This window comes from Pseudonaja textilis, chromosome 6 (genome assembly GCF_049901715.1).
Source record: "Pseudonaja textilis isolate UNSWEBS1 chromosome 6, rPseTex1.2, whole genome shotgun sequence".
NCBI classification, from domain to species: domain Eukaryota; kingdom Metazoa; phylum Chordata; class Lepidosauria; order Squamata; family Elapidae; genus Pseudonaja; species Pseudonaja textilis.
Genome location: NC_141995.1, coordinates 18,508,603 through 18,525,203, shown reverse-complemented (window position 1 = coordinate 18,525,203; position 16,601 = coordinate 18,508,603). Strand labels below are relative to the sequence as shown.

The 16,601-nt window shown below is 36.5% G+C and overlaps 1 protein-coding gene across 1 annotated transcript in view; it reads left to right on the top strand.

Annotated features, from left to right (window-relative positions):
* TACR3 (tachykinin receptor 3) overlaps positions 1-16,400 on the top strand; it is a 40,986-nt gene extending 24,586 nt beyond the window's left edge. The window contains exons 4-5 of the mRNA XM_087935951.1: positions 12,087-12,283; positions 15,605-16,400. Coding sequence (XP_087792077.1) covers positions 12,087-12,283; positions 15,605-15,914 — 507 coding nt within the window. The 3' untranslated portion in view covers positions 15,915-16,400. The remainder of the gene's footprint in view (positions 1-12,086; positions 12,284-15,604) is intronic.
* Positions 16,401-16,601: the final 201 nt, after the last annotated feature.

The window sequence follows — 16,601 nt, the reverse complement described above, 5'->3', positions numbered from 1 at the left end:
TCAATCTTATCAATATCCTTTTTAAAGTGAGGTTTCCAGAACTAGATGAAGTATTCCAAATGGAGTCTGACTAAAGCCCTATATATATAAGACCCCTTTCTTGCTGGTGAATCTTACTCTGCTATTAAGTCTTTGCTTAGCCTCTGCATTAATTGCCAAAGAATGAAAGGAAAATATATTATGAATCAAGATTTCAACGTTCACCATGGGTCCTCACAAGAATAAGACCCTTGGGCTATCTCTGAGCTGCCAAATATGAAGAACAATTACATAGAACAGAGAGAGGCAGAAAAGTCTAATTCTGTGGGGCCACCTCCTAGTCATCCAGATTTTTTCAGTCTAAGTTTGGTAGTCCTACAAGACAAGGAATTAATTAAATCTATCTAACTCTTAAAACATGTTATCAAAAACGCATCATGTTTATACTACAGTGCAGTTTGCTGTTTCACTTTTGCTTAAACAATGGAGTAATTTGAAAGGTGACCATACAACAACAGCCTTACTCTAGTCATAAGATATCACTGCATATATTTGGACACAGATTTTTTTCCGGAGATTATATGAGAGCAGGATTCTCTCTCTGAATAATTATTGGCTAATTTCCAGAGATAATGAAAAAAGACATTGAAGACAGCAGAGCTAATGCACTATTCTTCACTCTCCCATGCACAATTTGTTTAGCAGACTTAACCCTTGTATAATTCTATAGTGATGATTGTCAAAAACTTTAAATGGCAACCTAGAAATGTCCAAAATTTTAAGAGATACAATAACTAATACTAAATGATATTAGGAAAACCAGGACGTTCCTTTGCCACATTATTTATGAATTTCATTTGTACTTCTCTTGTATTTCAACTTCCAAGCCTGGTGTTCACCAAATCTGTCATATTTCAATTGGCAGAATCCCAGAGTGGGCATTTTTAATTATCATTCTGGCTGGAAGTTGAGGAAATTGAAGTCCAAGAATCTGGAGATGACAAGATTAAGTTCGGCTACCCTATTTCCTGTTCCCTTATTAACAATAGATGGTCTTTTTGGCGGGGTCATTCTCTGAAAGAAGGGCTATCTTTGTATTTTTTTGGGGGGGGGGGTTCTGATCATCTATATTGTTTTCAAAATTTTCTGGTCACAATCCTTTTTCTGAATCATCAATAGGTTTTGTTTGGATGTCATTTTGCTTAAAATTAGCCAACCCCAGAAAGGAGATGATGAGATTGTGCGTTGGATTAGAAGCAATTTAAGCAGTGGCTATAACTGAGAAGCTGGAACTGTGTTCATAACTGCGTTCATATTCTCCTCTATGTGTTCATAGCACCAGAAGTGCATGAACCATTTGTGTGAGATCTTTCTTTTTCAGGCAGAAGCAATTTGACCAAGGAAATAGCACCCACAATTCTTATAGAAGACATGTTATTGTGAAGCTTTCTTCAGTTCTTAATTCTAGTAGAGTTTACCAAAACAGGAACATGAAGCTAATATAGAATTATAATTTAACTTAGACATGACATATTTGAGATTTAGGGCAAGTTTTCTCACTGAAACACTTCTGTTGACTACTGCTACCGATAATAGTCATTATGCAGCTCTATGAGTAGTTTAGGAAGACTTATACAGCTAAATCTGATCAGGTTAATGAAAGTGTGAGAGAGACCAACAAAAAAAGCTTTGCCTCATCTTCTTAAATATCTGAGTAAATAGTTGCATAGGAAGATCAGCCCTACATACAACATACAATATATTAACAAAAATATATTAATATATTAACAAAACATAAATATATTAACAAAATTATGAATGAATCTCTCAAGCTGGGCTTCTGACTAGCAAATATTTCATGAATGTTGGCACTGTGCACCTAGATGGTTATAAATGGGGCATAGATAGATTGAAGGAGGTCAGGTCTGTTGATGGTAATTAGCTAGGAGAACAACATGGAACAACACTGTTAGGCAGAAGCTTTGGATTTATGGCTCCAAGACCTCTTTTTCCCTAGAGCCACCCAAGAGGGGAGAGTATAGTATAGTATTCCTAGAAGAGTATAAAACTGGATTTTCAGTTGTTTCAGTGGGAGACAAACAATTAATCTTCTGGGTGCAATTCAAGGTGTTGGTGATCACTTTTAAAGCCTTCATGGCATGAGTCCAGATTACTTGACCATCTCACGCCACTGGTATTGGCTTGTATCACTTGTACTGGTCGAGGAGACGTTCTGTGGGTCCCGTCAGTCTTGATTATTCCAGCTGGCAGAGTCCAGGAGGAGGATCTTCTCTGCTGTGGCTCCTGCCCTCTGGAACATCTTTCTCCCCCTCACCCCGATATAACGATGGTCCCAACCATCCTACCTTTTTGTATGGGCCTAGCAACATGGTTCTGCCCCAGTGGGGGAACAGCACAATGGAGATGGTTGATTGAGTAATAACAAATCCAATAATGCTCATTATCTTTGGAATAACAAGGGAAACTTCAGCTTCTATCTATAAGCACATTCATTCTGTTTCAGTAATACTAGCTGTATTTAGTCTATAGCCAGGAGTTGTTGTTGTTTTCCACCTAATTGTGAAAGCTCATCCTTCCAGATGCAATATGGTTAGTTATTTGTGCTGCTTTTATTTCCATCAGACTTTTGTGCTCTCAGTGGAGGAGATGCCTGGGAAGGATTGATTTTGCTCTTATCTTGCCCCAAGATCAGGACTCAGTTCTATATATTAATTAGCTACCCTCTATATTTCTCATCCCAAGTATTAGAAAGGCAAGAGAATCTACTAGAGAATCATTGTCTGCATTGTCATTCTCATCTCTAATTCAAATTAAGCTTGTTAATTCCTTTATTTCTGAACTTACACGCTCCTTGCACATCATTTCCTTGTATTATGCCGATATCTGTAACTGCAAAAAAAAATAACAATGTATTAAATTTCCAGCATTTAATTTATGATTTATACACTTAATGAGGCAATTTGCCATTGTAACTTGGTACTGAATTGTTTTCAGGCATGACAATGCAGATATGTTTCCACACATTAACATTCCCTAATGTCAATGGAAGAGAATATGCTTTATCCATTCAATCTTAACTTCCAACTAATATTACAAATAAATGATGGACATGTGTCAGATCAGCACAGTTTTCAGTGATGAATCATGTCTGCAAGGGAAAAAATGAATCAACCTTGTAGAATCCATACTGGCAATGTTTCTAATAGGGAGCAGCATTATACAGTATTCTTTGGCAAACTGATACATGCCTCAGGGTGGGCAGTTCCACATTGCCAAATAAATGTCATCAAAAAATAAGACAAAAGATGGTACAGATGTACCTTATCATGGCACAGAAGAATACAAACAAATATCTGATTATCACTGCTGTCCTCCAGGTACACTCACTGACTCTTTCAGGCCATCTAATCTGACTTTACATGGGAAAGAAAAATTAAGACCGATGGGTGGTGATCAGTGGGGGGATTCAAAAAAAAATTACTACCGGTTCTGTGGGCATGGCTTGGTAGGTGTGGCAGGGGAAGGATAATGTAAAATCTCCAGTCAGAGGTGGTATTTGCTGGTTCTCCAAACTACTCAAAATTTCCGCTACCAGTTCTCCAGAACGGGTCAGAACCTGCTGAATACCACCTCTGGAGGTGATTATTTATAAGAGATAAATGCTGATGAATAAAAAGTAGAATATCCTCTCCTGCCTATTGTTTCTCATTGTAAAAAATTCCTAATCAACATACAAAATAGATAAAATCCCACATTGAGGCAATACTATATTTCCCATAAACAGATATTGTTAAGAAGTAAAAGTTGATAAGGAGATGCGTTTGTTCAGGGAAGGAGAACCTCTGATAATATCTTAATAATGTTTCTACCTAGAGAGTTCCATATATAAATATATAATTTTGTCCTTAATTTCTGACTAACTCATCTTTCAGGAATCCCTGACTGAAAAGTTTTTTAATCCACTGCCACATCTTTCAGTAAAAACTTGGTCAGCTTGCCCAAGTATGCCAATTATTACCTGCAGATTAGCAGGTTAGAAATGTAGGAGGAATAGTTACTTTTTTAGTCCAATCAATTAGAGGAAATAAAGTTAGACTAATTATCAAGACTTAATAAATTTTCAAGGTGGTGTTTCAACAAAGGTTTCAGGAAAGCACATTTGGAAACAAACTACTTTTATTAAATATGAAATATGGTATATTTTTTGCTTCTTGGAGTGAAATGAAATATATTTCCTTCATTCTGCAATATCTTCTTCCTCCGTGGCTTTCTCCATGTTCTAGACCTCTGGAAACCTCTCCAGTCTTTGTACAGGAGGTTTCCAAAGGAAAATAAATGACATTGAGGACACAATAATGCAGGGGGTCTTCATTTGAGAATTTGAGGCAAACACTTTTGTTTTTCCCCTGGAGAGAAAGATTGCCTCCATGGCACCCAGAATTCTTGTCAAGGCAAAAATTACCCACCTCCCATGGCCCTATTAACTATTGCATCCCTGTGGCTTGACAAAATGTATGGGAGTTGAAAATAAATTTTTTAAGTACTGCATTATGCCAACTTTACAGTGTCTTTTTTAATACCAGTGCAGCAATGACATTTTTGCTATCAGAAACAGCCAACCATGGATGCCAGCCCTGCTGGGTAGAGAGGGAATCCAACAGGAGATTTCCTTCTTTAAACATGGAAACATCTGCTTGAGATGAAAATATTAGTAGAGTAACATCCTTGGGTTTCTCTCTTGTTTGTTTATTATTGTTATTATGTAAAGTTGCCCATTACCAGATGACTAAAAGATTTTAAGCAGCTTAGAGAACTTACAAATAAACACAGTACAAAGTAATTTTAAGAAAGCAGAATCTAAAATGTAATTTCCCAAGTTAAGCACTGACATTAATGAGTTAAAACTTGCTATTGATTATGAGCAGCAAATTGGTGTCAATATCACAGGCAAATTTTCTCCAAGTTGGTCCTTTGGATTTTCCAAAAGTGCCCATGAAACTGAACCCATCCACTTTGCTGCTTATTATTCTCATCTGCTCTTTCCTTCTACCTTTCCCAGCATTATAGATTTCTCCAGAGAGTGATTATACAATATGTACAATTTGTTTGGTAGGTTATAATTAATCACCAAAGGCTTCTAGGAAAGCCAAGTATTCAATGGCTAATCAAAAGCCATGACAATAAGAACCTTCACAGAGCAAGATCTTTCCAAAAGTAGGGAACTGTTACAGAGAATGCTCATTCACTATCATAGTAGTAGTCAGTGGTGGGATTCAAATTTTTTTACTACCGGTTCTGTGGGCGTGGCTTGGTGGGCATGGCAGGGGAAGGATACTGTAAAATCTCCAGTCAGAGGTGGTATTTGCCAGTTCTCCGAACTACTCAAAATTTCCATTACTGGTTCTCCAAAACTGGTCAGAACCTGCTGAATACCACCTCTGGTAGTAATAGCTAGCTAGATAAAGGCATTAGGGAGTGTTTCCTAATTATCCCAAATATATAGAGAGATTCTACTAGGGAAAGGCCATGATAAGATAGCTTGGGCGCCATCTCTATAGTTCTCTATAGACAGCAATTGACTCATTAAATTGTATATAGAAACCTACCAGAAACTGGTACAGCTCCTACTGACTTTCTGACCCAGAGATCATAGGATAGAAATAAGCCTATTCTTTTTTATTAATTAAACAGCTCTTTTAATAGACATGCCATATAAACACATAAACTAAGCCTTTGATCTGAGGGATTATATGCTTGTGACAAAGGTGAATACCAAAAGCATTTGTGACTGAGCCAAAATTCCTTCTGGCCATCAATCACTGGAAAAACTGTATTTTCATCGCTTAGCCCAATCCTTCCCAAGATGTCTGTGTGCTTATTCAATCAACATTTGTAAATCAAATTTCAGTGAACCTCTTTTCTTGCCAAGATAATCAGAACTCTAGCATTTTTCCTATTGCAGGTTTTTATTTCTATTTTTTAAAATTATTTTTCATGTTTTAAGCACACCATTTTTTTTTTAGGTTCAGTTTTAGTAATACACAGTTTTCAATCTGTGATTGGTTAGACCCCGGAGGGGGGGCATTGTTGTTACAGCTTGAAGAAATGTTATGATTTAAATCTTGAGTTAAGTATTGGTAGTCCGAGGCCATGGTCTGTGCCCACAAAAGGTATTTAGAGGGATCCATAGTGAAGAAAAGATTGAGATCCAATGGATTGACAGTATAACATATGTGCCAAAGAGAAAGTCTGCTCTCTAGCACTACTGCATCAGCATCGTTTCCAGTTCAAATGATACATGTTTTGCAGCTTCATTGTTTTAGTTTTTACCTTCCCCAAACTTTTTGATGACTTATTCAGCCCATCAGTTCTGATCGTGGCACTAATTTTATTGAAGCTCAAAAGTCAAAGACTGTGCAAAGATCACAGAAGCTTTTTTTTTTTCCTGAAATGATTGGATGGGGAAATGAAACTTTTACTCTATTTTGACAACTTTCTTGAAGAAGAAGCTGCTTTAATACCGTAATAACTCTCTTACTATTCGCTTGCTAGTTTTGTATCTTTGGCCAGAGATTGAGCTAAATGAGAGAGAATTCCATTTTATGGATGTGTCTTCCCTAGAAGACATAAAAAGTTCTGCAGACTATTGTTTATGTGCACAGCTTGCAGTCTGCCCAACATCCTTATCTTCCCCCAGATTTCTTTCCCCAACTAGTAGCAAACCCATCACATTATTTTTCTCTTTGTTATCTCTTCCATTCATGAAGCACATTTGCATATCTATGGGAGACTACATGTATGAAAGAATAAGCGTTGTGAGTGGAAAAGTAAATAAAAACCTTCACAAATAAAGTCATTACAATATTGAATTACTCATCATTCATTCATTTTATATTCATTTGTTTTAACCTTTTAGGTTTCGTGATCCGTTTTGCAACAGGCCTTTCCCAACATATGGTTGCTGACCCAATAAAAGTATGGGTTTGAGGAATAAAGGTTGTATGAGGGAGCTGTAGGCCATACGGCAGACAACAGTGAAAAATGTGCATTATGCACATTATAAAATATGTGCATAAGTTCCTAAATATGAGCAGAGATACTGAGTTAAGTGGGATTCCATGCAAACTCTTTTCATGTAAGGGCTGCTGTTCACAGTTCTCTATAGCCCTAGCTGGCTTTGAGCCAGAGCCTGCTGTGCCAAATCCATTCGCTTGCATGTGCTTGCAATGAGGACTATTATTCAAGTTTGCTTCAGATTTTATTCTTTGCGGTAATCATTCTCATCAAGTTTATGTGGGGCAAATCGTGAGTCCCCTAACATTCTTTGCTTATTCTTTAGAAAAAGAATAAAGCATATTTTTAATGCGGTGTACAGAATGCCACCATAGGGGAAATGTTATCTTTGGAACAGCTTTCATTCCTACTTCACTTTCTGTGTTCTCATCAATTTAATCTTGCAATAACTGTCATAACCACAGCTTCACAAAAAGATTAGGGAATGACATAGTGATTGGCCCAACACTGTTGCTCTGTGACCTTGAAGACTGAGTGGTGATTTGAACAATCTTGTCCAAAAAACAAATGTATGCTTAGAGAAATATATATTTACATACTTTGTGCTTTAAATTGAAATATCTGAATGTTCAGTTAATGCCTGCTTTTTTACAAAATAAAGCTGAAGAAGTATTTTGGAGAGCCATTGAATCAATTTGACTGATCACCAAAGGCTTTCTCATTTTGATGAATGAAGCTGTAATTCTTCCAGTTATATGCACAGAATGATGTTTCCTCTTGGGACAAGGAGTAATGGAGTGTAGAGATGTAATTTACCTTGGAAATTTTGCTATAATTTATGCTCAAAAATCATTTTCAGCACTATTCTGCTCAATAAAGATAGTCAGAAAAATAAACACTTCTGAAAATTAAGAAAGATGAAAATTTTATAGAATAGAATAAATGCTCATTGAAGACCCTTGGAGGTCTTCTAGTCCAACTCCTTGCTTAGGCAGCAAACCCTACACCACTTCAGACAAATGCTTATCCAAACTCTTCTTTAAAACTTCCAATGTTGGAGCATTTACAACTTCTGGAGGCAAGTTGTTCCACTGATTAATTGTTCTGTCAGGAAATTTTTTCTTAGTTCTAGGTTGCTTCTCTCCTTGATTAGTTTCCGACCATTACTTCTTGTCCTGCCTTCAGGTGCTTTGGAGAATAAGTTGAGTTTCTCTTGAGATATTAGAATACTGCTATCATGTCACCCCTAGTCCTACTTTTCATCAGACTAGATATACTCAGTTCCAGCAACCGTTCTTCATATGTTTTAGCCTCCAACCCCCTAATCATCTTTGTTGCTCTTCTCTGCACTCTAGAGTCTCAACATCTTTTTTACATTGTGGTGACCAAAACTGGATGCAGTATTCCAAGTGTGGCCTTACCAAAGCATTATCAAGTGGTATTAACACTTCACATGATCTAGATTCTATCTTGATTCTATCCCTCTGTTTATGCAGCCTACAACCATGTTGGCTTTTTTGGCAGATGCAATACACTGCTGGCTCATATTTAAATGATTGCCCAGTAGGTCTTTATAAGAAAACGTTACTCTAAGGGCCATCTAGGCATGGACCTGGAATGCCATGAAGTTTAAAGATGAATGAACTAGTGCTTTGAAGTGGAACACTAACAAAAAAAAGTTGATTCTAAGATTAATATTTCTATTTCACCATAAAGAGGACCACAGAGGATTCACCTTTGCATAAATTTGGCATTTGGTAAATTATATATATCGATATTATTTCTCTACTTCTGAATATTTTAAACAATAGTAATCAACATAGAGGTTTAAAGGCTTCTTTTAAAAATAGATGACATGTTACTTTTACGTATTACTTATATATTATGATTTGGACACACTTCAGTTGGGTTTTAGGCCAGAATGTAGTGTCAAAATGGCATTGATCCTGCTTTGATTATCATTTTGGAATATGGATGGGAATGGTGCATCTATCCTCGTGCTCCTTGATCTCTCAATGGCTTTCAATACCACTGACCACAATTTGCAGGGTTGGAGACACTTCTTACAGTGGTTTTCCACTTTTCTTCTGGAGCCAGTTGCAGTAAACATTGATGGGGATAGAGGTTGCACTAGTGGGCTGCCTTGGAGCTCAATGGTCTCTACTCACACATTTAACATTTAGATAAAAACAATGAGTAAGTCATCCATTGGTTTAGAGTCTAACAGAGTACACCATGATACCACAATACTTCTTGATCCCAAGCTGTTCAAGTGATGCTTTCAATTCATGAACCAGTGTTTGAAGGCTACTTGGATTTGGATGGGAGGAACAAGCTCAGGGTCAATTGTGCCAAGATCAAGTAGCTGTAGGTATTTCGGCCTCCCAGATCTGGGAATTTTTAATCTTTGGTCTTGGATGGGATTGTACACCCCAATTTGAAATTGATATGCAATTAAAGTGTCATCGTGAATTATCAGCTCAAAGTAGTCAGCAGCTGTGGCCAGGAAGGCCTTTACAAGATCCATCTTACACCCATTCCTAGAACATAATCCTTCTGTCACTTAAGCTACTCATCTCAGAACTGGGCTACTACAAGACATCCATAAAGGCTGCCATTGAAGACCTCTCAGAGTTATAGGTGATCCAAAATACAGCAGATTAGGAAATAACGAGTGGATCACATTATGCCCATTTGTTATCCATGCCTTGCAATCTACACTTGTTTACAAATTATGCTTGTTGGCTTCTGGGTACTATTAAAGATGCTGGTCATGACTTATGAAGCCCTTTATAAAATTAGCTCTGGGTATCTGGGAGCCATCTCTTTTCAATTGTATATTTTCACCCAGTAAGAGCTAGAAGAATGGATACCTCCAAGTCTCTTTAATTATCTCCAAGCCCCTTCAGTAGGTGTACAGTTAGGATGTAGAAAGTATGTCTTCTTTGTTGAGGTTCCTGCCTTCTGGAATACAACACACACACACACCAAAAAATCTGAACAATTTCCATTTTGATGATATCCTGAAAATCACAGAAAACTTGGTCTAGCTCCCAGTTCTGGAAATAGGGTATCCCGTCTATTTTTCTTCGAGGCATTTTGGGAAACATTTCAAATATTTATGATTTTTATCCATTTTTTATTTAATTTTATAATGTAAGCTGCCTTGTGGTGGTTGTAATTGAATGGTCTCTAAATGTAAATGAATAAATAAATATTTATACTAAATAAATAAGTACTGGTTTAGCCAATGAAGTGCAACAGGATGCAAAACACACATATAATGTAACCTGTCCCTCCCAACTCAGGGGTCTTCAGGTTTGTTGGGCTCCAACTCCTACACCTTAAAAATGATTGTAGTGAATGCACAGAACCAGTGTGACAGGAGCAAATGGCTGATTCTGTAGTAGTGCAAAGCAGTCTGGATATCTGTCAGAGAAAAAAACAGATACAAAACTAGAGCTATGGAAACCTTGCATTCTACAGTTCTATATGGAACTGATAGGCAACGCAAATGGAGAAACTATATGGCAGCAAAAATCAACTTCAATATTGTGCAGTATAGCAAAGAAGCCACAAGTCCATCAGGTATCAACCAAAGAAACATGCCAGGGATAGAAAAGGCCTTCTTTCAAAGTTTACACACTGATTACTAAATGTTTGCTATTTCGATAGCCGAATGGGTGGATCTGGGACTGGAGACATTGTCTTTGTTTTTCAATTATGAAAAAATTATTTTAGGGATTATTTTTTTATGGCACAAGCAACACATACTATGAGAATCATAACACTCACATACATCAAAAACATTTAAGAAACATTCAATAATTATAACCACAAGTCACTGTAACACACACAGTAACATCTTCCAAACCATCCTAAGCAAATGAAAAAACTAGTAGTCCAATTTTTCTTTTAAAAAAAGGAGTAATCTACAATATACAGTGGAAAGACCATAACAACCACTATATCGGCAGAAAACATCCCTGAACACCAACTAGTACATCCATGAACATATCCCTGAACATCAACTAGCAGTCCTAAAACACAATAACAACATATGAGCAGCCACAATTTCAGCTGGAAAATGATTAGCTGCTTCTTCTTCTTCTTCTGCTTCTGCTTCTTCTGCTTATGCTCCTCCTCCTCCTCCTTCTCCTCCTCCTCCTCCTTCTTTTCAGTTGGGTTCAATTTTTGGAGACTGATTCTAGACAAAGCTAAATCCAAAAACAGCAGGGAATTTTTGGAAATTTGGCTTTCTGACAAATCAGATGTCAATAGACACATGGAGATAAAGCATATTTATATACCATTCAAAAGAAACAATAAAAAGCTAAGAAACAAAAAGACCAGAATTCATCCTTTTCAGCAGCCAACATTCAGATAAGCAAAGATTAGCACCAGACAAACAATCAAGCAGAAAACAATATTCTAATCAAGGAACTACCAAGAAGAAAACCACACCCCTACCCAAACTGGTAGGGCAAGCTACTGCGTATAAATGGAGCAAGCCCCTTATGATATTACCTAGTTGGATAATGAAATGTCTGCAAACAACCAAGCTCAGATAACACGAATAATTCCATAGTTCAACTCTAAGCAACATTATTTCCTTTGTTGGAATTCCCCATCTATCTGAATATTCCCAAGAGATGTCATCTGTGGTGCCACATGTTAAGCTGCTATTTTATTTATTCACTGTATACCAATGGTTATTTGATTCAGCTATCCTGTAAAGCACAACAGCTATCTACCCATATGTCAGACTTAATCATTCGGGCCATAAGTAAAGTGCAGGAGGCTCAAATCCATATCAAAACACTCTCTGTTATCTGAGCAAAGGAAAGGGGAAAATGTCAAAATAGATAAATTCCTTTTATAGCATTCTGTTTTTTTTTCCAAATTATTAAATATCTATATAAATTTAACACTCCAGCCATAGCAGCCTAATATCTAGTGTTGATAATATTAAAAGGCACTTACAGGCTACAAAGTTGTAAAAAATAGGCTACAGGCTACAAAGTTGTAAAAAAAAACCTCCTCTCCCCCCGCCCCCATCTGTTTGCTTCCAGGTTGTAAAAATGATGATTGTGGTTGTATTGACATTTGCCATCTGCTGGTTGCCATATCACATTTATTTCATTCTTACTGGAATCTATGAAAATTGGAATCGATGGAAATACATTCAGCAGATCTATCTAGCAACGTTTTGGCTCGCTATGAGTTCTACTATGTATAATCCCATTATCTACTGCTGTCTCAATAAAAGGTAAGGTTTTAATTTAAGAATAATCTATCTACCGTTGGGAGCCTGAACATTTCTTTTTTCATTCTTCTGTATTAAATGAATTTCATTTATTCATTGTTCATCCGGGAAATTAAGAGAGAAGAAAAGGGGGTACCATAGATCTCCTTCTGCATTGTAAAAAAGTTTATTTATTCAAACGCTCAGTACAGTTGTTTAGAAATATATATTTCTGTTGACATTCTCCAATCTGTATTCATTTCCTCCCCTATCCTTTTTGTCACCATTTACAGGTAATCCTCAGGTTACAACAGTTCACTTAGTAATCATTCAAAGTTACAAATCCCTGCCAAAAGTACTTATGACCAGGTCCCGAAGTTACATATTTTGCAGCATCATAGCAGTTGTTCGCACTTATGAATGATGGCAGAGATGCTGCAACATATTCCTTTGGTGCCATGCCTGACAGCCCTGCACTGCCCATGCAGTAAAGGAACTTTGATGCTGCAGTGGTTAGAGTGCTGTACTGCAGGCCACTTCTGCTGACTATCTGCTGCCAGCAATTTGGCAGTTCAAATCCCACCAGGCTCAAGGTTGACTCAGCCATCCTTCCAAGGTGGATAAAATGAGGACCCAGATGGTTGGGGCAATATACTGGCTCTGTAAACCACTTAGAGAGGGGTGTAAAGCACTGTGAAGTGGTATATAAGTCTTATTTCACTGGGGAAATGGGAAAGCTGGGTTGCAAATGAAAGAAGCATGTAGGGAAACCCAAAAAGTTCATGGAGCTAAAAAAAAAGAGTAAAATCAGACCTTCAAATTTCTCACAAGAAAAAAGTAAGATCTCGTGAAGTTGGAAAGGCTGGTTTTACTTTTCTGTAAACTCTTATAACTAAGAAAGTACAAAACAATTGCATTAAATTTATATGTGATATAAATAAAATATAAATGAAAAATAATTCACATATTTAAGAGATATACGACCTCTCATCAATCTTGTGATTCTTTTGGTCAGACGTTTAAGCAGAAGATGCTGAGAGAATCTGTCTAATATTACATGATACCTTATCCGAGAGCCAGCAAAATTCAGAAATACAGATGGGAATAGGCTACTTGTCTGTGCAATATACACAAACAAAAATCAGAACCAAATTCCATTTTGATAAGCATTTCAAAGGGGACATTAATTCCTGCCATATATATATATATATATATATATATATATATATATATATATATATATATATATATATATATATATATATACAAACATTTTCAGATGATAGGAGAAACACAACAAGCACAACCTTTCAGCATCTTGCTCAAACACCTGCCTGTTGCAATCTTATTTAACACCCACATAATCCCATCAGGATTTGTATCGGGCACAGAAATGCTGCTGTGTTGTTCTTTTTGTCTTCTGATCCAAATTGAAAATGTATGAAATATTTATTATTTATCCCCAAAGTTCAAAATGAATTTATATTACAAGTAATTTATCTCAAGAGAGCTTCATTTCCTTGCGTTTTTGTGTTCCGCAGTGTTATTTGTAATATTGCTTTGCACATTCAAGCTATAATTAGGCATGAGTTGAATCAACTGAGCTGTAGCTCAGCGGTAATTGAAATGGATGAGTCAATGTTTGTTGTGTTCAAGTCTAAGTTCATTCCATAAACATTCTCATAATTTTCATTTAACAAACTTCAACCACTCAATATTTGCTTTCAAACTATATGCATGAAGTTTTATTTTGATTTACTCAACTTGCTATATTGTCATCTACTGTAGGTCTGCATGTATTTTAAATACTTCCTTATATAAGTATCTTTTTTTTTTACAATTACTGCTAAAACATTACATGTTCTACATATTCCTCTTCAAGATAGGCACTTTTATAATTACCACAGCAAAATTCGACAAAGCATTCAGTTTGAAATGCCTTCTCATCCACACTTTTTATTTATTTATTAATCTTATATAACACCCACCTGATCCACATATTAGTCGGGAACTGCAAATTATGTTTTTTTAAAAACAAATTGTAGTCAGAATTATGCAGTCTCTCACTTGGTATTTCAAGGTAGATATTTAGGGCACAAATTAGCCCTGCTAAAAGAAAGGACAGGAGGGATCCAGTTTATCAGGGATGCTTTATCATATTTTAAATAAGTGGTAGTTTTTTTTATAATGATGGCAATGCTACAAGTTATAAACATGTTTTCTTCAACTGTACTGCTTTTTTTGGATGGAGCAATGGCCTTTTGGAATTCTGCACACATACAAAAGTATAAGAAAGTACATGTCTGTACAATTCCAAGTAGTCTTGACCCATTTTTTCTATATGAAAGGAGTTTAATCCTAACCCACAGAAAATACAGGTGGTCCTTGTTTAGAGACTGCCACGTTTAGCAACTGTTTACAGTGACAATGATGATTTTAAAAATGTTTCAATCAGTCCTTATATTTACAAACTTGACAGGTATGTAAAGCAAGGAAAAACTGAAGATCGTAAGCACAGTTGTGGTTTCATTTAGTGACCCTGTCACTCACAACCAGGTTGCCTCTTACAAATGTAATCATTAGGACCACCTGCGAAGCATCATCTAAGAACAATATTATTCTTAGATCACATCTAATATACTGTGTATGTAAACCAGCTCTAAATTAACCAGCTGAAAGGGAGGAGGGGGCTGCTAAAACATTTAATCCATAACTTTTCAGACGATTAATTCCACTCTTCTGATGACGTGCATTGTGCATTAAAGAAATTGTGAATCGGTCCCTGATAGCTGGGCAGCACAGTCTGACACTCTCTTTGAAATTAGATGCAGAGATGCAGCTGAATTTGCATTCTGTTTTATTAGGTTTTTCTAGTCTCAACAGATGGAAATCCAGTCCTTTTTCCAACCCTGCTATTAAGAAGTCTCTACGCATCTGTTACAATTAGAAAGTATCTTCTATCGTTGAGCCAAATTCATTACAATTTTTATCCATTAGCTCTAATTCTACCCTCTGGAGTAATCAAGAGCGAGTTGCTTCCATCTCCTGTAGGACTTCTGATGTTTAAAGGTCGCTAACATGTTCCTCTTTTATTTATTTTTTCTTCTCTAGGCTTAATATCTCTAAACCATTCCTAGTAGAACTGGAATTGACAATCTCTATAATATTTATTTCTTATTCTGGACATACTTCAGTATGTATACAGTTCTGAAAATGTGAAGCCCAGAACTAAACTCAGATATCTAGAAATGTATATTTGATTAACTCTTTTCTTTAAAAAATGTTTTCTATGAGATGTGTCAAATATCAAGTACATACGCTATGGTACATGCATGTGTTTTTCAGGTTCCGAGCTGGTTTCAAGAGAGCTTTTCAATGGTGTCCTTTCATTGAAGTATCTAGTTACGATGAACTGGAGCTTAAGACAACTAGATTCCATCCTACCAGGCAAAGCAGCCTATACACAGTTACCAGAATGGAATCCAGCATGTCAGTAGTGTTTGAATCCGGTGATGGTGAAAACAGCAAGTCTATGCGCAAGAAAGGAGCACAAGAAGCCAACGCAAATGGGTGTTCATGCAGGAGTTCCAAAGCTAGTTCAGCAGTGTCAAGTTACATCAATTCTCCATATACATCAGCGGACGAATACTCCTAAAGCCTTTCATGAATTTATAATAGGTGTGAGGCAAAGTCACATAGCTAAGAAATAAGACAATGCTATTCTGCCTTAGGATCAAACATCTGGAAAGCAACCATGCTTTAAATATGGACCACTGAATGCATGTGTATACACGTTGCCTGTATATACCTTGCCTATTATCATCAACCTTCTTTGATCCAACCTGTTTGTGTGTGTGTGTGTGTGTGTGTGTGTGTGTGTGTTGGAAAAGGCAAAAACAGAGTCTTGTTTACATTAACATTGTGACTTAGTGTCATGAGATAAACTGGAACATCCATGTAAATTATGTAAAACAGGTGCAATTAAGAACAATTTATATCCCACTGAAATGAGCAGAAAAAAAATGTGTCATGTTTTCAATGTTACTTAAATGATTGCTCTAAATCCACACCTTAGGAAACAACATTATATGGGGTGGACCTGTTCTTTGGAGTTAAGATAAAACTGATTTATTTATTTATTTGTTTGTTTGTTTGTTTATTTATTTATTTATTTATTTAACTTCCCACCTCAGCAAATGACTCTGGGGTGGCTTACAACTCAACATTACTGACTCGTATCATGTAAGTGTTCTAGGAGGATAACATGATTTTAACGTTGAGGTAAATAAGTTGCTACTGTCCTTATGAAAACCTGAGATTGCTTAACAGCTCCACTGTTTGC